We start from the raw sequence: 26486 nt of genomic DNA, 5'->3' as shown, positions 1-26486 counted from the left end.
GACAAAAACCGGGATTATCTGGATGGAATTTTGGTTTTGGAGTTAATGTTTGATTAAAGTTAATATGAATCCATGTGAACAGAGGTAGTGATCCATATTATTACAGATTAAGTTGAAATAGAAATCATAATGGCTAGAGAGTTTTCATATTTTCCTGCTGATTGTCTTGCTCAATGACTATCTGTAAATTACAAGAATCACAGAATCGCTACAGTGCAGAAAGGCCATTCAGCCTATCAAGTGTTCATGGACCCTTCAAAGAGCCATCCTACGCAGACCCGGCCTTCTCTTTCTCCCCCACCCACCCCCCCTCCCCCCACCCCATAACCCCACATTTCCTAAGGCTAACCCACTAAACCTGCACACCTCTGGAGATAACCGGGCACTTTAGCATTGCCAATCCACTTAACCTGCACATCTTTAGACTGAGAGAGGAAAGCGGACCACCCGGAGGAAACCCACACAGTCATTAAAGGCTGAATTCAAACCTAGACCCCTAGCAGCAATGCTAATCACTGAGCTATCGTGCCACCCGATTTCATGATCCACCAAATTAAATGTCTCACCTGTGTCATACCGTGATGTTGTCAAAATGATGTGTTTGTGTCAGTACAACAGCACTCCAAGCCAACACCACTGGATGGCAGACATCTTTTCTATGCCTCACACCCAACTTCTAAGAAAATTGCAGTACTGTACTTGGAGATGAAAGCAAGGTGTAGCAGATGAGCCCAACAGCCCGTATACCTAACCCTTATTGCACCACCAACCATACATGTAGAATCTGCAGACCCTGCATTAGATTTATCAGCCTTTTCAGAACCAATTTGAACTGCAAGCAAATGATCCACCCCCCAAAGCCCAGTCGTCTGCCTAAGAAGACAAATTTGTGCTGTGACTGTTGTTGCAGCAGAATGCATATTGTGTTCATGTCTGCTAGGCATCGCTTGTTGGGCAGAGACAATGATGATTGTCAGTGTAACAAGCCTGACCCTTCAAAAGGTTCTGCAACTCACAATGCTGAGTGTAATTTCCCAAGTATAGTGAAGTTAGGAGCCAGTTTGTCCAGGCCTGTATAGCCTGCTGTCAAACCATTACATATGAAGGTCCTCTGGGAATTTTCTTTGGAGTCTGGAAGAAGAATTCTCGAAGTTAAACTCCTTGGTAATAATGTACTCAACGGAACTTTTCCTTATGTACTAATGTACAAAAAAAATCCCTGTGACAATATTTTCTAATTTGTTACAAAGATGCATCACAAATTGGAAATGGTAATTGAAATTTCTTTACATGTTTTTTTACTTCCTTAAGCAGGAAAAGGAGGCCGACAACAGCCTAGCCAGGACACAGAATCACCCTGGTAAAGAAAACGCCTGCAGTCAATCACCTCTTCAATCACCCCTCAGTCCAGTACATACCACACGGGCTTTTATAAGGTAGAAGATCCCAAATTTGTATGTTATTTCATATTGTGCATTGTATTATTGTTAAAGTTTCTAATTTGTCTCCCGTATTTGTCACCAGGTAAGGATCAAAATCCTCCCATTCAGGAAACTTATCATTTCCAATTAATGAAAGATTACTCATTCTAATTTTGATTTTGCTGCAGATTATGCACATAAAGTAAGGTGTAAATTTGCCTTTAACAATTGACATAATTGGGCCAAAAGATATTATTATCTGATCAGGCCAGACAATTAGGCTATAATTTGATCTCTTGAGGATGAGAGTATTTGGATTTGAACACTTTTTTTTAGGCAAGCCGATCTTGGAGCTTACATAGACCATGGCAGAATTAGGCTATTCAGTCCGACAAGCCTGATCTGCCCTTTGATCATGGCTGGCATGTTTCTCAATCTGATTCTCTTGCCTTCTATTCTGAATCCTTGACCTTCCCCTTCACTAATCAGAATCTATGTCTGTCTTTAATACATTCAAGGCCTCCACAAGCTTCTGTGGCAGTGTGCTTCATTAAATAACTCTCTGGCTGAAGACATTCTTCCCATCTCAGTTATAAAGGATCGTCCCTTCACTTTAAGGCTGGACCCTCAGGTCCTAATCTTCCTACTAGTGGAAGCATTGTCTCCATGTCCCCTCTGTCCAGGTTTGTTAGTATTCTGTAATTTTCAATGAGAATCCTCCTAATACTTATAAATTCCATTGAGTACAGACCCAGAGTCCTCAACTGCTCCTTACACAACAAGCCCTTCATTCTCAGGATCATTCCTGGACCCCTTCCAAGGCCAACACATCCTTCCTTAGATACAGGGGCCCTAACATGTTCACAATATTCCAAATGCAGTCTGGCCAGAGCCTTATACAGCCTCAGCAGTAGCTATCTGCTCTTGTACTCCAACCTCTTGAAATAAGTGCTAAAAATCAAAATCCTCAAAATCTTTGGAGGATTCCATTGCCTATTTATTTAATATCCATACAATGCCCTGAACAGGTTAAACTCTTTTTACTGCATGCCATCTTTACCAGTGTATTGGGATTACAAACTACCCAGTTTTTTGGGGGGAAGGGAATAGTTGTCAAGTTCGTAATGAATAGCTTTCTCTTTAACTTGGCGATGTAGTACTCCACCTTGTGGTCATTGTGAGCAGCGCTCAGAAAGCTAGTATTTTCAAATAAGCCCGTTGGACAATAACCTAATGTGTGACTTTTGACATTGTGAGAACTGAGGAAGCTTATTATCATCATTTGTGGTTGGTAATATTCAAGGGTTGTGAAAGACCTGCAATTTTATTGCTTGCTGTTGGTTATGTGCTATGTTACAATCCACATTTGCATTAGTTACCTTTCTCCATTTGCATTCACACAGCTTAGGAAAGCCAAAAGAAGTGAAAAGTCCAACAAGGTTGAAAACACAGCTGAGTTTCGAGAATGACAAATGCTATCAGCAAGAAAACAGCAGCACATCTATTGCAAATGATTGTCTCAGACCTCAGGCAAAATCCACTGAACCTAAAATGGGTGAAAGAAGAGAATGTGAACAAACAGGACAAGAACCCCCTAAACGAGAGAGTGTCAGCAAAGCAGGTACACAGGTAAGGCAATAGATTCCAATGGGTGCTATGGAACCATAGAATGGTTGTAGCAACAGCGATTCAAATAAATCATATGTGCATGCCTTTCCCCTGTAGCCTTATACATTTTTTTCTCTTCACGTTATCACCCAATTCTCTTTTTCTGGCATTTATTGAAAATTCTTCCACCATGTTTGCAGGTAGACCATTTTGCATTTCTTCTTCTGTGAATCTCCTTAAACTGGCACCTTCTGTTTTTGGATCCTTCTGCTGATGGAAAGATTGTCTTCCTGTCTTGTCCCTACTCTGCCCAGACCTGATATGATTTTTGAATACCCTAATCTTCTTTTCTCACCTGCAGTGTCGTCAACCTCTCCATGTAACAAGTTCCATATTCCTGGAACCATTCCCACATATCTTTTTGACACTCTCCATAATGGCTTCACATCCTTCCTGAAGTGTGCTGCTCAGAATTGGGTCTGATACTTCATTGATGGCTGAACAAATGTGTTGTACAGGTTTACCACAATTCCCTAGCTTATGTTCCTCTGTTTTATTCTATGATGAAGAAAGTATATTTTTGGCAAATTAAAAAATACTGCTGTTGGGGCAGCATGATGGCTCAGTGGTTAGCACTGCTGCCTCACAGCGCTAGGGACCCGGGTTCAATTCTAGGCTTGGGCAACTGTTTGTGTGGAGTTTGCACATTCTCCCTGTGTCTGCGTGGGTTTCTTCTGGGTGCTCTGGTTTCCTCCCACAATCCAAAGATGTGCAGGTTAGGTGAATTGGCCTGCTAAATTGCTCATAGTTTTCTGGGATGTGTAGGTTAGGTGCATTAGTCAGGGGTAAATGTACAGTAGTAGTGTAAGGGAATTTGGTCTGGGTGGGTTACTCTTTTTGGAGGGTCGGTGTGGACTCGTTGGGCTGAAGGCCCTGTTTCCCCACTGTGAGGTTTCTGTGTAGGGATTCTATGTTTATATCTTCCAGGATGCCATATGTCTTATTAAATGCTTTTTCATCATTCCCTTTAGTTTCAATGTACACAAATGTGCTCTCTCTCTGCATCGTGACTTCCTTTAGAATTGTATAATTTAATTGATATTGTTTTTCCAAATCAACTTTGTACATCTTTATATTAAATTTAGTTTGTCATTTGTCCACCCATTCTATAATCCTGTGCATTCTTGATATTTATTACCTTCCTCCTCATAGTTAATAACATTTTCAAGTTTATGTAACAGTTTTGTTCAAGAAACTGGGCATTACCCAGGCTGTTACAGCAAGAGCACTTGTTTTATTTTTATGACATAATCCTGTCAGCATACAATTTCGCTGAGGTCCCAAACACAAATGAATCCTGGGAGTTAGATTTTAGAAATCCCATAAAGGTCTTTGAATTTGCTGATCAATACTTCCTTCTCAATCACATCATGAAAAGTAAGTTAGCTGATCGTTGTTGTGGTATGTAGCAGAATACAAAATGATTCCTCATTCACTGATATAATACTACTTCAAAAATAACTTGGTGTGCTGAGTGATTTTTAAAAGTTGTGCTAACAGGAAGATGCACAGCAGGTCAGGCAGCATTCAAGGAGCAGGAGATTTGACGTTTCGGGCATGAGCCCTACTTCAGGAATGAGGAAAGTGTGTCCAGCAGGCTAAGATAAAAGGTAGGGAGGAGGGACTTGGGGGAGGGGCGTTGGAAATGCGATAGGTGGATGGAGGTTAAGGTGAGGGTGATAGGCCGGAGTGGGGGTGGGGGCGGAGAGGTCAGGAAGAAGATTGCAGGTTAGGAAGGTGGTGCTGAGTTCGAGGGTTGGGACTGAGACAAGATGGGGGGAGGGGAAAATGAGGAAACTGGAGAAATCTGAGTTCATCCCTTGTGGTTGGAGGGTTCCTAGGCGGAAGATGAGGACCAGTTCCAATACCGAACAACCCAGATGGCCTCCTTCTTCAAAGACCACAATTTCCCCCCAGACTTGGTCAACGATGTTCTCCATTGCATCTCCTCCACTTCCCTCTCCTCTGCCCTTAAGCCCTGCCCCTCCAATCGCCATCAGGACAGAACCCCACTGGTCCTCACCTACCACCCCACCAACCTCCATATACATCGTATCATCCGTCATCATTTCCGCCACCTCCAAACGGACCCCACCACCAAGGATATATTTCCCTTCCCTCCCCTATCAGCGTTCTGAAAAGACCACTCCCTCCGTAACTCCCTCGTCAGGTCCACACCCCCCACCAACCCAACCTCTACTCCCGGCACCTTCCCCTGCAACCGCAAGAAATGTAAAACGTGCACCCACACCTCCCCCCCCCCTTACTTCCCTCCAAGGCCCCAAGGGATACTTCCATATCCACCACAAATTCACCTGCACCTCCACACACATCATTTACTGCATCCGCTGCACCTGATGTGGCCTCCTCTATATATTGAGGAGACAGGCCGCCTACTTGCGGAACGTTCCAGAGAACATCTCTGGGACACCCAAACTAACCAACCCAACCACTCCATGGCTCAACACTTCAATTCCCTCTCCCACTCCACCAAGGACATGCAGGTCCTTGGACTCTTCCATCGCCAGACCATAGCAACACGACGGCTAAAGGAAGAGTGCTTCATCTTCTGCCTAGGAACCCTCCAACCACAAGGGAGGACTCATGCCTTGTAGATAATGGACAGACATGGGAGCCAAGAGGTGAGTTACTCACATAGTATTCCTAGCCTTTGACCTGCTCTTGTAGCCATTATGTTTATATGACAAGTCCAATGAGTTTCTAGTCATTGATAAACTTTAAGGTGTTCACAGAGGGGGGATTCAATGATGGTAATACCATTGAATGTGAAGTGGCTATGATTAGATTGTCTCTTATTGGAGGTGGTCATTGACTGGCATTAGTGTGATATGAATGTTATTTACAACTTGTCGGTCCTGGATATTGTCTATATCCTGTTGCATTTGGACAAGGATTGCTTTAATATTTGAGGAATGATGAATGGTGCTGACCATTTTGCAATAATTGGTGAACATCCCCACTTCTGACCTTTTACGATGAGAAAGGTTTATGATGATGCAGCTGAAGCTGGTTTGACCTGAGACATTACCCTGAGGAACTCTTGCAGAGATGTCATGGAGCAGAGATGACTGACCTTCTCCACCACAACTATCTTATGTGCCAGATATGACTCTAACCAGCGGAGTTTGTCCCCTGTTTCCTATTGATTCCAGTTTTGCTAGAAGTCTTTGGTGCCATACTTGGTCAACCGCAGTCTTCATCTCAAGGGCTGTCACTCTGACCTTACAAATGGAAATGACCTTATTGGAGGCCAGCCATCTCATTCTCCAGACATCACTGCAACAATTCCTTAAGATAGTGTCCCGGGCCCATCTATCTTCAGCTGCTTTCTGCCAGTGTAAATGACTTTCCTACCAGCATAAAATCAGAAGTAAGAATGTTTGCTGAAGATTGCACAATGTTCAGCATCATTCTTGACTTCTCAGATACTGAAGTTGTCCATGTTTGTGGGCATGAAGACAAAATTCAGGCTAGGGTTGATTTAATGGCAAGTAATGTTTATTCCACTTAGCTGTTAGACAATGACTATCTCCATCAAGTGCGAATCTAACCATTACCCCTTGACATTCAATAGCATTACTGTCATTGAGTAACCAACTATCAGTGACCCATGAATGGACAAAAAAGAATTAAAGGAAACTTCTAACAGATCAGTTGGCTTTCCTCATTCTAGAAGTTACAGTTTGCTCAGTTATTAGTCATTAAATCTCAGTATTCTAACTGAACCAGAAGGGACCCTACTCCATTATTCCAAAATATCTACTTGTATAAGAAGCAAGTTTGTTGACCATAGTGGTTCATTAATTGATTGATACAAATCTGCTGGTCTCTTTTCAGCTGCCACAGGGTGTAAAGTTCCATAAATGTACATAATCTCCTTATTTTTCCAACTCAAATAGCAAGCAGCTGAATGCAAACAAGACCAAGCCAGCTTATTATAACTGTGTTCACCGAGGGAACTGTGTCAGTGTTATCACACTGCAGTTCTGTCTCATCTCGATGATATTACTTCTCCTGGAGATTGTATCCAAGTGAAATTTGTAAGCAATGAAGAAGGTTCAAAAGAAAGAGTATAATTGGAATACTTCTTTTTAAATATCATTTCAGGAAGTAAAAAGAACATCTGCTGTTAACACACAGATACAGCATCAGAAAAATGAAAACAGTAGTGAAGATTCCAATTCCAATGCTGTACCCTTTCGTCGCTTCACTTCAAGAGCTACATCATTCAGAGTAAGTCTGTGTTACTGTAATGTGTCAGTGATATAGCCATATAGGTGCGGGTAGCTTCTGATATCAACAATGGTACTGACCTAATCTCAGATACTGTGAATAAAAGTACAAATTTTGCTATGCAAACAGAGCAAATCTGTTATATTATACCCTTATGCTCCACTTGTAACTAAACAGGTGATAATCCAGGAACAGCTGTAAAAGTGAAATGGAATTGATATGCACCAACAGAATGATGCAATTTCAAAAACAGACAGTTTTTTGATTGGTAATCCTAACACTTGGAATAGACTTTAGTGAAGCCTTTGACAAACTTCCACATATTAGACTAGTTAGTAAAGTTAGATCACATGGGATTCATGGGGAGGTTGCCAATTGGATACAAAATTGGCTTGATGGTAGGTGACTGGATGGTGGTGGAGAATTGTTTTTCAGATCATGCCTCTGACCAGCGGTGTTTTGCAGGGATCGGTCTTGTGTCCACTGTTGTTTGTCATTTATTTGTTATTTCTGTATAGATGAGAATCTAAGAGGCATAGTTTGCAGATGACTCCAAAACTGGTGGTGTGGTAGACAGTAATAAAGGCTATCTAAGATTACAAAGGGACTTTGATCAGTTGGGCCAGTGGGCTGAGGAGTGGCAGTGGACTTTAATTTAGATAAATGCCAGGTATTATACTTTGATAAAACAGAGAGACCGAGGGGTTCATGTACATAGTTCATTGAAAGTGGTGTAACAGGTAGAGAGGGTGTTTAAGAAGGTGTTTAGCACACTTGCCTTTATTACTCAGACCATTAAGTATAGAAGTTTGAACATCATGTTGTTGGTTGTAGGGACATTGGTGAGGCCACTTTTGGAGTTCTGTATACAGTTTTGGTCACCCTGCTATAGGAAGGATCTTATTACATTGTGGAGGATTCAGAAAAGAGTTGCAAAGATGTTGCCAGGACTGGAGGGTTTGAGTTATAGGGAGTTGCTGGATAGGCTGAGACTTTTTCTACTGGAGTGTAGGAGGTTGAGGGGTGACCTTATGAAAGTTTATAAAGTCTTGAAGGGCATAAATAAGGTGAATAGCAAAGGTATTTTCTGTGCCATAGAGAAGTGGGTGGCACGGTGGCACAGTGGTTAGCACTGCTGCCTCACAGCGCCAGAGACCCGGGTTCAATTCCCACCTCAGGCGACTGACTGTGTGGAGTTTGCACGTTCTCCCCATGTCTGAGTGGGTTTCCTCCGGGTGCTCCGGTTTCCTCCCACAGTCCAAAGATGTGCAGGTCAGGTGGATTGGCCATGCTAAATTGCTCGTAGTGTTAGATGTAGATGTAGATGTAGGGGTATGGGTGGGTTTCGCTTCAGCGGGGCGGTGTGGACTTGTTGGGCCAAAGGGCCTGTTTCCACACTGTAAGTAATCTAATCTAATCTAATCTAATCAAGTTCAAAACTAGGGGCATATTTGTAATATGAGAGGGGTAACACTTAAAGGGACCTGAGGGGCAACTTTTTCACATACAGGGTGGTTCAAATGTGGAATGAACTGCCAGAGGAGTGGTAAATCCAGGTACAGTTACAACATTTAAAAGACATTTGGATAGGTATATGAATAGGAAAGGTTTTGAGAGATATGGGCCAAACACAGGCAAGTGGGACTAATTCAGGTTGGGAAACTTGATCATTATGAATGAATTGGACTGAAGGCTCTGTTTCCGAGCTGTATGACTCTATGACTCAATAAAAAAAGCATGAAAAGCAAAAGAGTTGCTTTAAATGACTCTCTGCGCAGTCTACTGTTAAACTTCTGAGGAACTTATTTACAGTTCACACAGTTTAGCTATTTTTGTTTTATAATCTAAGTCGTCATTTAATATATGTACAATCAAAGTGATCTGTATGTAGCGGCTTACTGATATAGATCTCCTCCGATTTGATCATTTACATGGCCAATATGGTGATGCAATTTACTATATGTGTAATAACTTACAAACAAACACATTTTTGATAATCATTTGTTTAACTACTTTAAAAAAAAGCCAAATATTGTCTGTTGAGTTGCATCCTGCATTAAATATATTTGATGATCATATCTAGCAACGTTTGCTGCATGAACAACTGGGAAGTCACCAAGCGAACTGAAGCTTTCTTCTTGTAAATAAGCCTGTTATGCACCCTGAGTCTCTATAATGCGGAATCCTAGAACTCCATTTTGAAAAGACACGACTCAATGTCATGTTGAATCTGTGCATAAATCTGCTGCTCCCAAGCAAATGTCATAACTCTCTTCCCGGCTAGTGCAATCACAGCACCTTGCTTAAAGTAACCCCAGCCCTCGCAACCATCTCCACCCAAGTTAGTGAAGCTGCATATCCGTCCTTTGAGAGATGTGTAAACATTGTGAAATTTGTTAATTCTAGCATGCATACTCAATCAAGCCTTTGCTGAGAATCTGGTTGCACAATTTAAAAGAAAATTGGAATAAAAATTAAGTACAGACACCGATGATTAGAGTGGAACATTTGTGTCGTGTTCCTCTGATCTCCCATTGGAACTGCAGTGGAAGATCAATGATCAGGCTAAAGAAACAGCAGAGTTACTCACTGTCCTTTGCCGAAGTGATAACAGGAAACTGAAGAACCCCGTGGTAATTCCATGCATTGGTACTTTGTGGAAAGTTACACTTGTAATTGATTGGACAATGGAAGGCTTACCTGTTAAGTGTAATTTCTGATGAAGGGCTTTTGCCTGAATTGTCTATTCTCCTGCTCCTCGGATGCAACCTGACCTGCTGTGCTTTTCCAGCTCCACACTCTCGACTCTAATCTCCAGCATTTGCAGTACTCACTTTGGCCCTGTTAAATATAATGGTCAGGTTTGAATGCCTGGACAGTTTATTTGGTTTTCTTTGGTGGACAGGCAGGAAATTGAAATTTGTTTCCTGAGAATGCGACCGATAGTTTTTCACTTATTTTTAGGTGATCTGTGTGTCAGGGTGAATACTTAATAAGTGTACATTGTTCACTTCTGTTGTAGACAACAGGTTTCTTGAAACTGAAGGAATTTTCCTCTGCTCATTTTTCATAGCAGTCCCTCACAGTATTGCCATTTGGAGCATATGAGAAGATTTTGGAAGAAGGAATAGCAGAAACTATAATGTATGCAAAATTTAATATGAGTACTTTTTTTTCAGGTTTCAAATTCCGAGGTGAAAAGCCAACCATTCCAAAGAAGGTGAGTGTACTGAAATGTCATTTATTGGTTATATGAAAATACATTATGAAGCTAGTTATGAAGATCATGAAGTCTCAACAAATGTATTCCTTTTTTTTCCCCAATAGTGCTAGTCTAAGGATTCCAAAAAAGATTGATGACAGACTTGAACAATATACAAAGGCAATCCAGGTGAGTGACACCGTCCCTTGTGAGTAAGGTATCCCTGTACTCAAATAAAAAGATTTGAAGCATGCAATTGGAAATAAGAGTTTCATGCTGCATTTAGAGTTTTAAGCATGTTATTGAATCTCATTTCATATTTTTGTTTGCAGAGAAGTGATAGCAGGAAAGCAAAACAATCCCCTTCTAATTATCTGACCCGACCATTAGAGGGCGTTGCAAGCAAACGATGTGTGTTTGAGAAGGAAGATGCTCAGGATTCCAGTGCTCGACATTACACAAGTAGAAAGGTAAAATGGAATTTTACTTTGGTTTAGGCGGGAATATGCACAATTATGCTTATAAACACATTCACGTGCTTGCATATAACAGGAATGGCTATTGCAACACACAAAAAAGGAATGAATGGTCACTTGACACTAATGTGAAAATTATATTTCTATTATATTTCTATTATATTTGCATGGACTTAGATTTGACTTTATATTAGATATATTTAAATTTCAGCTTCCTATTTTGCAAGGTTGACCAAACTTTCATATCTCTAAAAGGGGTTGACAGACAACATTTGTCCTTTCAACCTCCTTTCTTCTTAGGATTTCCTTTCAAGGACTTAAGACCATGTGAATGGACTTCAGTGAGGCATTCGACAAGGTTCCTCATGGTAGACTTCTAAGCAAGATTAGATCACATGGAATACAGGGAGAGCCAACCATTTGGAAACAGAACTGGCTTGAAGTTAGAAGATGGAGGGAAGGTGGTGATGGAGGGTTGGTTTTTAGATTGGAGGTCTGCAACCAGTGGCAAGCTACAAGGATCGGTGCTGGGTCCATTGCTTTTTATCAATAATATAAATGATTTGGATGTGAATCTAGAAATTATGGTTAGTAAGTTTTGCAGATAACACCAAAATTGGAGGTGTAGTAGACAGTGAAGAATGTTACCTCACCATTTCAATATGATCTTGATCAGATGAGCCAATGGGATGAGGAGTGGCATATAGAGTTTAATTTAGATAAATGTAAGGTGCTTCATTTTGGAAAGGCAAATCAGGGCCTGATTTATACACTTAATGGTAAGGTCCTGAGGAGTGTTGCTAAACAAAGAGACCTTAGAGTGCAAGTTCATAGTTCCATGAAAGTGGAGTTGCAGGTAAATAGGATAGTGAAGAAGGTGTTTGGTTATGCTTTCCTTTATTAGTCATAGTATTGAGTACAGGGGTTGGGAGATCATGTTGAGGCTATACAGGACATTGATTAGACCAACATTTAAATTACAATTATAATGTTTAAAAAGGATCTGGATGGGTGTATAAATAGGAAGAGTTTAGAGGGATATGGGCCAAGGGTGCTGTGAAATGAGACTAGATTTATTTAGGATATCTATCGGAATGGACGAGCTGAACTGAAGGGTCTTTTTCTGTGCTGTCCATCTCTATGACTCTAAGACTTCTTCAGTCAATAGGTCTCCATCCACTTTTCCTCAATTATTGGCCAATCTGTCCCAGTTTCTGAACTAAAAAGCAAGTTTGATTAATTCACAATATTTGATTCTGTTTCCCTTTGAGATTCTGAGTACGTGATCCTTTTCTTAAAGAAACATAAGGCATAATGTGCTTTGTTTTGGTTTTTAAACATGAACTGTGTTCTCAAAAAGAAGTGTTCAAGTTTCTCTAGTGCATTTAACCCAGGATGGTGGTCTAGTGGTAGCATCACTGGGCTAGTAATCCAAAGCCCTATTTTAATGTTCTGGGACTATGGGTTTAAATCCTATCATAGTAGATCATGAAATTTGAATTCAATAAAAGAAACCTGAAATTTAAAATAATGACTATGCAGCCAGTATCAATTAGTGTTTAAAGCCCATTTAGTTCAGTAATAGCTTGAGAGAAACCAATCTGCCATCTTTACCTGTGCTACAAGTGACTCCTGACCCAGCCAGTAACACCCACACCCTGTGAATGAGTAAAAAAGAAATTGCAAAGCGCTTCACAGGCGACAAGTAATAAGGCTAGTCGTTAGGGAAGACAAAGTGTTCAAACAGTGATGATGTGGATGATGTTGGGAGTCATGTATAGGTATGGCTGGAGGGTTGGGTGACTAATAGAAGGCAGAGAATTGGGATAAGGAGAGACATTTTCAGGATTGTGATCTGGAGTGCCACAGGAATTAGTGCTGAGTCCACATAGAATGTACAAATAGGTAAGTCTTGCTAAAACTATATAAGGCAATGGTCAGACCACAGCTGAAATGCTGTGAACAGTATTGAACCCCGCGCTAAAGAAAGACAAATGGCATAAGGGGCAGCCCAGAGAATGTTCACTAGGTCGATCCTGGGTATAGAGAGACTATCTTATGAGGAGAGTTTGAGCCTGTGCTCATTGCAGTTCAGAAGAATAAGGGGTAACCTTATTGAAAAATACATAATTCTTAGGAGGCTTGACATGGTAGATGCAGAAAAGTTGTTTCTCCTTGTGTGACGGTCTACGACCAGATGGCATAATCTCACTCTAAGACAAATACATTTTTTTTCACGTGCACTCCTTAAAGCTGAATGTGTTATTATAGGTTAGAGTGAGCAAAAGCTCTCCACAGCTGGGAAAATATATTCCTCCTTTGTATACTAGAATCATTAAGAAAAATGCCAACATTTCTTTTACCTTTTTGATTGCTTTCTGTACTTGTGTACTGGTTTTTAATCATTTGTGCTTTTGAATTGTCAAATCATTTTGAAGTTCCAAGTTTCTCACCATTTAGAAAAAGTTCCAATTTATTTTTCTTGGGTCCAAACTGGATCTTTTGTTTGCTCATATTGAACTCCACTTTTCATAATTTTGTTCAATCGCTTAAGCAATTTATATTTCTTTATCAATATCCCATCTAAATGACTTTCTGCCCCTTCCAAATTAGTGCCATGCAAATATTTTGCAGGGTTCCACAGTCAGAGGTTACAGAGTATAGAAAGCGTGAGACCTGAAGTGATTTGAACATAAGCTATTATCGGATTGGAGAGGCAGTGTAGATAGCAAACACGGGACCGATGCTTGAATGAATATGCTCAGATGTTGATAGATTTGAGACCTTCTGAGAATAACATTCATATATTTGAGTATGGGTGGGGTAGCAAAAGCATGGTTGAGGATTTCACAACAGCTGAGTTTAGGTCAATGAAAGTATGTCAATAATGTACACTTATACAATTAGGGTTATCTGTAGCTAGAGCTAGTGAAATATTTTAAAAATGTTCTCTCATTACTTATGTTGTATTACTCATATGGCTACCAATCTGTGCAGAGCATCTGATTGCTAATTACACTAGTAGTGGTTGCAGTACACCTGATCTTCTTATCTCCATCCTTTGTGGTTTAGTTTGAATCAAAGAGACCCTTTTGGTGAGTGTGTTTTTGGCAATCTTTGAGGTCTTTGTCAGATGGGGAACATACTGGCCTGCTATTGCCCTATATCAGTCCAATTCCTGGGGCTAGCTAATTGTCTCAGAATATGCTTTTGTTTTAGTGCTTCATTTCTCTGTCATATGCTTACCTAGCTCTGTTTATTACTTTAATGCAAACCAGATACCATCATTATAAAACACTAAAATATGACAACCTCCACCAAAGCAATAGTAAAAATCTTATAGCACCGTGTAATAAAACAGGAATTGATGTACTCTGTTATTATGAATCAGTGTCTATGTGGTTATGATTGCTCTGTAGATCAAACAATCAACTGCTCCAAATTTAAGTGGCAGCTTGGCATTGTACAAACACCCAGGTCCTTTTTGTCAGAATGAGCATATTAAATGGCTTCTCATTTGTTAGGGCACCAATTTAATATCAAGCTGCTTGGCGGCATGGATGTAAAGCCTGATCAGTCAACAAGTAACACCAGAGTCAAGACTAGAGTGATGCCGCAAAAGCACAGCAGGTCAGGCAGCATCTGAGGAGCAGGGGAATCGACGTTTCGGGCAGGAGCCCTTCATCAGGAATGAGGCTGGGAGCCCCCGGGGTGGAGAGATAAATGGGAGGGGGTTGGGGCTGGGGAGAAGGTAGTTAAGAGTGCAGTAGGTGGATGGAGATGGGGATAAAGGTGATAGGTTGGAGAGGAGGGTGAAACGGATAGGTGGGAAGGTAGATTGGCAGGTAGGACAGGCCATCAGGATGGTACTGAGCTGGAAGGTTGGAACTGGAGTAAGATGGAGGGAGGGAAAATGAGGAAACTAGTGAAGTCCACATTGATGCTCTGGCATTGAAGTGTTCCGAGTCGGAAGATGAGGCGTTCTTCCTCCAGGCGTTGGGTGGTGAAGGAGTGGCGACGGAGGAGGCCTAGGACCTGCATGTCCTCGGCAGAGTGGGAGGGGGAGTTGAAATGTTCAGCCACGGGGCAGTGGGGTTGATTGGTGTGGGTGTCCCAGAGATGTTGCCTAAAGCACTCTGGGGAGACTGGGCTCTTTCTCACAATGTAAAGGAGACCATATCAGGAGCAACAGATACAATAAATGACATTTGTGGAAGTGCAGATGAAACTTTGGATGTGGAAGGCTCTTTTGGGGCCTTGGATGGAGGTGAGGGGGGAGGAGTAGGTGCAGGTTTTGCAAACCATGCAGTGGCAGGGGAAGGTGCCAGGAGGGGAGGGTGGGTTGTTGGGGGCATGGACCTGACCTGGAAGTCACAAAGTAACCCCAGCTCCTAGCCAACATACGCTGGGCAGAGTGGAAGGTCATGTGTATGGACTTAAGGGCAAACTGCTCTCCCTCTTGGCATTATTGTTCATTGTTTGTTTACATTCTAAGCTTGAGAGAAGCTAAATGACTGTCGCTAAAGTGAGGTATTAGTTAATGCAACCACATATAAACCCTGTATGTTTCAATAAGGTTGTCCAGCATTCTCCCAAACTCCAATGAGTACAAGCCATATCTATACAATCTCTCCTCCTAAGAAAATCCCTCTGTACCTGGAATCACCCTAGTAAACTTTGTCTGGATGGCCTCCAATTCCAGTATAACTTTTCAGAGAACTGTTCTAAAACTGCTCGTAGTAGTCCAGCTGTTTTCTGACTAGTGCCATGTCCACCTATTTTTGTGTTGTCCACAAATGTGGTGATAGTACATTTCAGGTGTATCATCCGTTAGTATATAAAGTACATTATTGTTGCTTCAGCACCAGTCCATGTGACACTCCATTTGTAATAGGTTGCCAGCCTGAAAATACCTCCTTTCTCCCAACTCTGTCTGCTATTAGTTAATCAATCCTCTATCTATGCTAAAAATGCTATCCCCAATAACGTAGGCTCTTATCGTCCTAATTCTGACTGTCTTATTCCTTATTGCAAAACTGCCTAAATTACCACTTTTCATTGGCTTGATGCAATGGTCATCAGGTGTCATTCCATCTTTGAATTGAGAATCATGTACACTGAGGTAAATGTTTCTTCTCGTACTTTCTTGAGACATCAGGAGTTACATTCCATTGCAAAGAAATGACACCTCCTTGAAGATACATGATTGATGTGTAACCAAAAGTATATCCCCTTAACAATTAAACTGTGGTTGCAAAGAACAGGAATTTCTAGCAAGGTGTCTTCATAAAATATAGATGTTTTGTCCTGCGGATATGGTTTATTTGCATTTGCAGACCTAAGTCTAATTAAAAAAGATGCTTTTTTAAAAAAAAATTCTTTCATGGGATGTGAGCATTCTGGTCATGGGTGCATTTATTACCACCTTAGAAAGTGGTAGCAAGCTGCCTTCTATTGCTGCTGTAGTCCATGTGGTGTAAATACTTTCACATTGATGTTGGAAGGGAGTTCTAGGATTTTGATCCAGCCTCCGTGAAGGATCAGCAATGCAATTTCAAATCCGGTGGATGGCTTGAAATGAACTTGCAAGTGGTGGAACTTCCCTGCATCTGCTGTTCTTGTCCTTGTGGATGGCCATGATTGTGACTTTGGAAGGTGGTGCCTAAGGCAAACCTTGGCAGATAGAGTGAATAATTAAAAAAACATGATAGGGTATCCGTCAAGCAAACTGCTTTGTCTTAGATACCATCAAGTTTCCTATGTGCTGTTTGAGTTGGAGTCATCCAGGGAATTAGAGTATTTCATCGAGATCTTGCATTACTACTTGTAGATGTAGGCTTTGCAGAGTTAGGAGTTAATTTACTTGCTGAGAATTCCCACCATATGACCTGCTAACGTTATCATTGAACATATATAGTTTTCCAATTCTGTTTCCAATCACTGATAGTCCCAAGGATTTTGTTGTTATGTTGTTATGATGGGAGAACAGCATTGATGAAGCGGATGAAGGTAGATGCTCAGGTCACTACCCAGAGAAACTGCTGTCATATTGTCAGGGGACTGTGATTGGCCTTCAACAACCATAACTATCTTCCTTTGTGCTCTGTATGCTTTCAACCAACAAAGTGTATTTTTCCATGACTTTCAATGGCTCAAGTTTTCCTAGGACTCCAGAATGACACATTCAATCAAGTGCTGCCTTGCTAATAAGGGTGGTCACTTTCAATTTGTCTTTTGAGTTCCGTTCTCTTTATCTGTGTTTGGGCAAAAGCTGTAATGAGTACAAGAGCTGAGTCACCCTGGTGAAACTCAGACTGACACTCCGGGAGCAGGTTATCACTGAGCAAGTGCTGCTTCATAACATAGTTGATGACCCCTTCCAATACTTTGCCGATGGTGAAGAGTAGCCCAGTGGAGAGGGAATTGGCCAGCTTTGACCTTTCCTGCTTCTTGTGGGGAGGACATAACTGGGCAATTTTCTAATATGCAGTAGAAATGTCAGTGTTGTAGCTGTAATAAAACATCTTGGCCAGGTATGCAACTTGTTCTGGAGTCCACATTGTATTATAAGGGTATAAGGACATTGGAGTAACATTGTAATGATGTCAAGGGGCTGTATATAATGGAGTATAAATGGCACAATGATTGGAGTTAAAACACTGATGTGCACCATCACACATTAGGATGACTATAATTCTTGAGAGCACATGGGCAGGGACACAGAAAAAAGATAGAGTAGTTTACAATTAGAATCTCTGCAGTTTGGAACAGGCCCTTCGGCTCAACAAGTCCACACTGACCCTCCAAAGAGTAACCCACCCAGACCTATTCCCCTACCCTATTTTATTTTTTACCCCTGACAATGCACCTAACCTACACATCCCCTGAACACTGTGGGCAATTTAGCATGGCCAATTCATCTAATCTGCACATCTTTGGACTGTGGGAGGAAACCAGAGCACCCGAAGGAAACCCACGCAGTCACAGGGAGAATGTGCAAACTCCACACAGACAGTAGCCCAAGGCTGGAATCAAACCTGGGTCCCTGGTGCTGTGAGGCAGCAGTGCTAACTGCTGCACCACCATGCCGTCCATAAGGTTTTACCTAACACAACTATAAGTCAGAGCCTGCTATATCTATTGCTGTTGTATGTTTGTAGTATTTAGTATTAATACATAATAAATAATGTTATGTTGAAGTCCAAGCAGGAAAACAGTTTTTAATTTGCCTTCCACTGACCCATCTGTCATGAACCCAGACTCATTCTGTAGCATCAAACCACATGATAAAAGACAACTCTTCAGTGCCACTGCTGGAATGTTGTCAGAGTGCCCAGGCTTTGCAGAATCCGATGCCAACAGTCTTTCTTCGATATCAGCTGGAGCAAATTGAACTGGCTGAGGACTGGCATCTGTGATTCTGCAGAGCTCGTATGTAGCCAAGATAGATCATGGTGAGAAGTCACATTACACCAGGTAAAAGTCCAGCATATTTATTTGAAATCACAAGCTTTCAGAGCTCTGCTGTTTTGTGTGAACTTTGGATCATCAACTTGATTCTTTTTTTTGAGTTTAAGTTCTTATTAAGTTCCAGCTGCTGCAATCAAATATTTGGTCATTTCCTTAAAACTGATAAAGGCCTTTAAATTGCACTGAGTGTAATTAAAACAAATATGCTGTTTGTTTTGAACCAGACAAGCCAACGCCTAGGCATTTACTGGGACTGTGGCACTTAGCCCTCTTTTAACTCAGATTGCTGAGTAAGGCAATTAAAGAAATTCAAACTGGGCTGGTTAATGGCTAAGACATAATCATAAAATATTACTTCAATCCAACATAAAATTATAAAAGGGAATTAATTGTAGTGTTATCCAGATCTTTCAGAAGGGCATCCCTGAGGGGTTTTCACCTTTTAAGTAAAATGATTTCCTTTTCAACCAGATTTGAAACTGACAGGAAAGATAAAAATATACATTTATAGACTGTTGCTGAAAAAAATCACATTTGTTAAGATTTTTCATCTTGTACTCATCTGAATAAGTGAAAAGAATACCAATTTAATGGGAAAAGCAACGTTATGCAACTTGAGAAAAGAATTCTGATTGGCAGTGGTATTGACATGGAGAATGCACCATTTAAACACGATTGACTGTTAACTGCCAGACTTTAAATTTTATATCAGGCATCTTGACTCTGATTGATAAAGACATTCCGTTGAGATGTAAACAAGCAAATGGTGGTCAAAAATTTTGTAATGAATCAAGTACATTGTATGTACATGTTCCTTATGTCTGCAGAGTGTATTGTCCAACATTAGATGTGATGCTACATTTAGACAGCATATTCTGGATGATCCTGAGTATGCAAAGAATTGTACTGACATTCAGTGTAGGTATGTCAGTTGGGCCCTTGGTGTACTGGAGTACTTGAGTACTGGAAGCTAAATGTGTGAATACAGATAGTGCTGCTTCACTACTGGATAGAGGCTTAAGATGGGACTTAAATTCTTTACGTTAGAGCTGAGAGGCAAAAGTATTACCTGGAAACCATGCCTGGAGAAAATTGGAATGACATTTAAAACCAGAATATTGATTGTGGTGGCCCTCATGTTACAAATGTAGCTGCCTTAATCCTCAGTCAGTGTTCCATTCAAGTCAATGTGGATTCAATCAGTCTTTGGTAACAACGGAAACCAGATGTTGTTATGGTTGACTGAAAAGATAACAATAGTTTGGAGGGAAATAAACAGAATATCAATTTTGCATTAAATACTGTGACTTATTAATATATTGCTATAGATTTTTTTACCATAGTATTTGTGAATACATATCTGAACTGATTGCCTAATTACTGGAGAAGCTTCAATGCTAACTTTAATGTTTAACTAATTGTTTGCACCATAACTCTCACAACCATATTTGCCAACAACACACATTCCTATTTGGCTGTTAAAATGAAGAAAGATATCAGAGCATGTTGCATGTTACACTGTACAGGTCTGATATAGATCTGTGTCACTGGAATTTGTTTTATAAAGTACAGCAAAGAGCATGAGGTGTAGCTGAGTGATGGTTGAAGCCACTTGGTGTGATCACCCATAGGAACTTTTGAGTTGATATGAAAATTATAGATACAATGCTGTGAAAGTATATTGATTTCTGTTGAGTTGCAATAGACTATGGCAGCACATATTTTATTTGTTTCACTTACTGTTTCTTTTAACTTTTAGAACATTTCTGTGCATAGCCCTTGGGTAAAAACCTAATGCATATGCAAAGTTGAGTGGTCATGGGTTATTCACAATGGTCAATTTCACAAGGAAAGGGGATCATATATAACACTTAACCATACCTTACTTGTTAAAAGTCATTTCACAAAGAATCGCAGCAACTGATCAGTTCCACATACTAATGATCACGCTAAGCGGCTTCTATTAGGATGCATTAACTGTACCATTGCCTCTAATTCTATCATTATTTATAATGATAGGAAACAGTAGGCCTTTATGTGAGGGTTGCTGTTCGCATCAACCAATGGGTCACTAGAGCTCAAGAATCCAGAAAAACATTTGGATGTAAGGTAGCGATCTTAGGCTGTTCATTTTTTTTCTCCATTTCATAATTATTGCTTCTAATGATGCTGGTCCATGAAAGTTCCATCATTTGTCTTTTATATTAAGGTAAGACTTAAAGTACATCTTTGTTTCAATTAGAAAGACAGATTACAAAATGATTTTCACTGAATGCCTCGAACATTATTTTGGAGAATCAGATCTAACATCAGTGCCTAAAATGTCCATTAATTTTGCTACATTATCATATTTATTCTATATTACCAACACAACCAGTCACAATATTTACATAAGTATTAGTGCTGTCTGAGTTTCAAGCCAACGTCAGTCAAGTCATAGAAAAGCATGAGACGTGAATGGAAGAGATAGGTTGGAAAGAGATAGAAATGTCAATAGAAATAAATGAAAACAAGCAATGAAAACAGAAAAGTTGAGGAAATGTGAAGAAAGAAGAAAAAAGCGAAGACTTTGAACAAAACAGAAAACTAGAGCAACAAAGAGTTAACTCAGAAGAATGGTGCAATCAAACATAGTCAATGATTGATCAATGCAGATTCCATAATCAGGTAACAATGATTAGCATCCTAATCAACTGATCATTAACTGAATTAGTCCACAATCTAATTATTATTTAAAAGCTTATTTAAGATTTTCCAGAAAAGATCCAGTTATCACATGTTCTTTTTATTACAACTGTGCAGTTTCATTTTTGCCATTTTGTATATTTCAGTGATTATTCCAGAGGTTGTAAGCTTATTTAGTGTCAATAGCATTCAAAATACATCAGAGATTTTTCTTTCCATTCAAAGGACATGGCACAAAAGACCATTAAGTTCTGACATGAAAATTTCAGTGATGCTTTCTTTTTATAATTGATGGGAAATGCATATGTGTGATTAATACAGATATTTCACTTCCTCATTATTCCTGCCAGTTTTCAGGCACTGTCTGTTTCAATGAACTGTTTCTTCTACACAAACAGGTTTAAACTTGTGTTTTTCAAAATTTGAGTTCTAATATTTATCTGAGAACTATCTATCTAAGCTGTTGCGGTCCATTTTCTATTTGAAAATATATTCTGCTATTTCTTCCTTCTTAACTAACCATCAAGATAGTGACTACATTTTACAAGTAACAATGTCTAAATGTCTCAATGATTTGAGAAGTGCCAAACCAGAGCAAGTTTTCATAAAATTCCCTGTGCTCACATATTTGTAATGACTGAATTCAGTAAAGCAGGGAAAAATTACCATTCTTCAAACTAGTTTCTTTATTTTCACTGGGGTGGTACAGCGGCTCAGTGGTTAGCACTGCTGCCTCATAGCGCAAGGGACCCGGATTTGAATCCACCCTCAACTGTTTGCATATTCTTCCTGTGTCTGCATGAGTTTCCTTCCACAGTACAAAGGTGTGCAGATTTGTTGGATTGTCGACAGTGTCCAGGGATATGCAGGAAAGGTGGATTAGCCATGGGAATTGCAGGGTTAAAAGGGTAGGGGAGGGGTGTGGTCTGGGTGGGATGCAATTCAGAGGGTCAGTGTGACTCAATGGACCAAATGGCCTGCTTCCACACTGCAGGAATTCAATGACTGTATTTCTCTCTAGTCTTACTGACAAGTATCACTTCTTAACTTTTTTTTGTGGTTTTACCTTTTAGACTTGCTTTTACTGCCAACTTTCTTGACTTATCAATGCTCTCTGGCTTCAAGTACAACTATCACATCTTATCCATCATCAAAGCTGCTCCTGTGAAGCTTGCTGTCCTCTTTTGCTGACTCTTTACAATATCAGGATTATGAGGTATGGCATTGCTTGAGAGCTGTCAACAATGACTTTCAACTTTATTTCACATCTAGAACATCATTGCATGGTGCCACTGTGCCATCTTGAGTTCCCACCCACTTTGTTCCCACTGAAAAAGAAATCTGAACAAAACTCTTCCAATGAGTCCCAAAAATATGTAAATTGGCCATGAAGTGATTGGACTATCCTCAAATTGCAAAATGTCTACAGTGAACCAAGTTTATTATTTCAAACTGTGCTGTATAATCTCTGACTTTAATATTCTTTTCAACGTTTCTACAGCATCTGTCATGCCGTGATATCCTCCTGCAGTATCTCTCGTTTGTATAGGGCTTGGCAGACTGGATTTACCAAGGAGTGACAAATACAGATAGATGACACACACTGCTCCTTGTTTATGCAGTGAAAGAGCTCTCCATTTCTGACAGGAAATCAGGGCTCCTTCAGACATGTGGAGCTGTACTTCCATTCTGACAGATCCCTCACACTGTTGAACACCTCGGGGAAGAGAAACCATGCTCCCCTTGGCATCAAGGTAGCCCACAAACCCACCATCACACTAAACAGCTGCTAATGAATGTGAAAGACCCTATATAGACAATGAGCAAAACTAACATCATTTACAAAATACTGTGCAAGGACTGTAACAAACACTACATTGGACAAACAGGCAGAAAACTAGCCACCAGGATACATGAACACCAACTAGCCACAAAAAGACATGACCCTCTCTCACTAGTATCCTCACATATGGATGAGGAAGGACACCACTTCGACTGGGACAATATATCCACCCTAGGACAAGCCAAACAAAGACATGCATGAGAATTCCTAGAAGCATGGCATTCCAACCGGAACTCTATCCACAAACCCATCGAGTTAGACCCCATCTACCACTCCCTGAGAAAAGGAACAGCAAGTGACTTCACCACAGGAAATGACATCACCAACCCAAACATATAAATAGAAAGCAGGAATTTTCAGTATTGCTTCACTTGAGGTCCACTGAAGATGTTACCTAGTAAGGTAATGAAATGTCTGGAAATGTCTGGGCGGCACAGTGGTTAGCACTGCTGCCTCACAGTGCCAGAGACCTGGGTTCAATTCCTGACTCAGGCGACTGACTGTGCAAACTCCACACAGTCATTCTCCCAGTGTCTGCGTGGGTTTCCTCTGGGTGCGCCGCTTTCCTCCCACAGTCCAAAGATGTGCAGGTTAGGTGAATTGGTCATGCTAAATTGCCCATAGGGGTAAATGTTGGGGAATGGGTGGGTTGCGCTTCAGCGGGTCGGTGTGGACTTGTTGGGCCGAAGGGCCTGTTTCCACACTGTAAGTAATCTAATCTAAACCTTTTCAGCTTAATGAGCAAACCTACATCCAGAATGAAAAATATGATGCCATGGTTATACAGAAGGCACACAAAGAGCGAGATCAACATTAAATTTGAAATTTGAGACGTCCATTCAGAAGTATAATAACAGCAGGGATGAAGCTGTTTTGGAGTCTATTGGTTCATATGTTCCAGCTTTTGTACCTTCTGCCCGATGGAAGAGGTTGGAAGAGATTTTAACAGGGGTGGCAGGGGTTTTTGATGGTATTGACTGCATTCTTGAGGCACTGAGAAATATAGATGGAGTCAATGGATGGAAGGTTGGCTTGCTTACAGAAGCTAACAGAAGTCTGTTGAAATGCTGGAGAAAAACACACAGAAACGAATCACTTTAGTGGACGTACTGCCCAGAAAAGAACTAATTAAAATCTAGAGTTTTTAAAAACACTTACAAAAAGAACACTGCCATTGGGGGAAAAGAAATTTACAGCACTACACAACAAATGCAGTTGATGATGCTTACTTTGTTCATTTCCAATACTGGGAATCTTATTGGTTATAGTGTTGTGAATTGGTACACAAAGATAAACCATGTTGATTTGTGTTTTCAGGATATCAGACCAGGAGATGTAGCCAACAAACGCAATCTGTGGGAGAACAAAGCTGATTCTCTTGAAAAGGTAACAAAATCAGAATGAAGATTTCCAAATAAATATTTAATGTATATAATTAAGGATACTCATTATACTTTGAATTAATAGTGCCATCCTTTATCTCCCTATGTCGTAATCTTTAAAACAACAATGCCAATACTTTTTGGCCTTTAACAAACTGATTTCCAGGGGCTTCCTCAATTAGTTGATATTTAAATAATTTAGTGTGAAAATATCAGGTCAAGTAAATCCAGGTATCTGTGAACATATATACTTAAAAATGTCCATGTCAGAATTTTAGTGGAGAATTGTTGATGAAATGTATGATTAATGAACACTTGAGAAAATATTTAAGCCAATGTTATCACCTCACTAATGAACAACAACCATTTGGGATTTGAATTTCCAGTGACCAACTTAAAGGAATTATGCAACAAACTTTCAATGCACCAAACAAAATCAACATCAACTTAACAATACTGAGTAGGCAACTACTGTACTAAGCTATAGAAAAGATATCCCTCTAAAACTTCTACCTTGATTTTTTTAAAAAATTACTTTTAAAAAGAAGCTAGTTCTACATTATGTTCTGGTTCCAGCACAATTATAATTTCCACAAGAATCCGTTTAAATTTGCTTCCAGTTTTTTCATCAAGTTCACTTCTCCTTGTTTTGCTAAATAATCAACAAAAAAACAGTTCTCCCAATTTCCAGAGAAATCCCAAACTAAAAAACAGCAGGGAGGCCCCACATCAGCCCCACTCCCCCTGCCCCTGCAACCACCACCACCCCCCATCTTCTGGATTATCTAGATTGCTATGGGTTCTATCTCTTCGAATGGAGATCATCTTTCCTCCTGTATTTATGCACACTCTTCTCTCTATACGAGACCTCTCTCTCTCTTTCTCTTTCTCCCTCACTCTCCTGTCATTCTGTCCAAATCTTAGTGGCCAAAGAGCTCTGAATCTTCAGTACAACTGTTTTTGACTTTGTTTTTAGGTGTGAACAGGTTATGCTTTCCCTCCAATGCACCCCTTCAGCCACAGGTATTTAAGTCAACATTCCACCTGCCTATGTTACATCAAGAGTAATGCTAAATGTCAATGAGCCACCTCTCCTGCATTATTCCTTATAAATGAACCATTTATATGTTGAGTACTCTCCTTTTTATAGTTATTATTTTTTTCTGCCTCTCAACATGCTGCCTGCAAGCCCCATGATTGAGTTCCCCATCTTCCCTCCAACAACAATGATGTTTGATAACCCCACCTTGGTTTTCAGTGGATGGACTCCCAGTACTGACCATCGCCCACCTCTTTAAATGACTTGAGCTGACAACCCTAACTCCATGAACTAACTGGACACTGGACACTTGACTGATCTCTGTGTAGCTCCCTGACTGACTTATTGTGAATCCCTGGATCATCAGGATTGATTGTGACCCATACCCTGCACTGAGATGACATTGACCCCCTGAATATGACAGCTGCAAGCAGCCAAATGGCTTTCTCTGAGCCCATGGACAGATATCGGAGGCTAGCCTTGATTTCCTGTGTCAGGACTTCCAGACTGAAACAGTTTATTTGGAAGGATTAGCTTTCGGAGCGCTGCTCCTTCATCAGGTAGCTGTGGAGCAGGATCATTACACACTGAATTTATAGTAAAAGATCACAGTGTCGTGCAATTGAAATGATACATTAACAAACCTAGATTGCTGTTAAGTCTTTCATCTTTTAGACTGGGTTGCAGGTTTCAGTTCGTTAATATGTAAATCCCAGAACATTTTAAGTCACATTCTTGAGATAACTTAAAGCTTTATATATAAAAAAAAGTGACATCTCAACTGAGACACTGTATTAGAGGTTTGAGGTTAGAGTCTGCTAGAATCTCAATCTTGAGTCTGACTCTTTCTATTTCCGAAGCAGGAGTTTTATAAAATGTTATATGGATTAACTGCCTGCGGGTTGCGTGCTTTTTGAGCAAACATAGAATGTATCTGCAAATGCAAATTCACATCATAGACGTGTGTGTGTGTGTGCGCGCGGGCATGCATGCATGCATATGGCATACAACCTGCTAAAAAGTCACTTTTTATTTTTATAAAGCCT

The 26486-nt window shown here is 40.4% G+C and overlaps 1 protein-coding gene across 5 annotated transcripts in view; it reads left to right on the top strand.

Annotated features, from left to right (window-relative positions):
- The window catches only part of LOC140467142 (uncharacterized), a 99862-nt gene that overhangs the window by 50827 nt on the left and 22549 nt on the right, over positions 1-26486 (top strand). For 2 of the 5 annotated variants that reach the window (XM_072563219.1, XM_072563217.1), the window contains exons 4-11: positions 1312-1436; positions 2825-3050; positions 7218-7343; positions 10523-10563; positions 10671-10734; positions 10878-11015; positions 20511-20600; positions 24337-24405. In XM_072563219.1, coding sequence (XP_072419320.1) covers positions 1312-1436; positions 2825-3050; positions 7218-7343; positions 10523-10563; positions 10671-10734; positions 10878-11015; positions 20511-20600; positions 24337-24405 — 879 coding nt within the window. Of the gene's footprint in view, positions 1-1311; positions 1437-2824; positions 3051-7217; positions 7344-10522; positions 10564-10670; positions 10735-10877; positions 11016-20510; positions 20601-22249; positions 22292-24336; positions 24406-26486 lie in introns of those variants that run through there. The other 3 variants (XM_072563218.1, XM_072563220.1, XM_072563221.1) reach the window with 3 other exon arrangements.

Source organism: Chiloscyllium punctatum, chromosome 45, assembly GCF_047496795.1.
Source record: "Chiloscyllium punctatum isolate Juve2018m chromosome 45, sChiPun1.3, whole genome shotgun sequence".
Lineage (NCBI taxonomy): Eukaryota > Metazoa > Chordata > Chondrichthyes > Orectolobiformes > Hemiscylliidae > Chiloscyllium > Chiloscyllium punctatum.
This window is presented reverse-complemented; position numbering and strand designations above follow the sequence as displayed.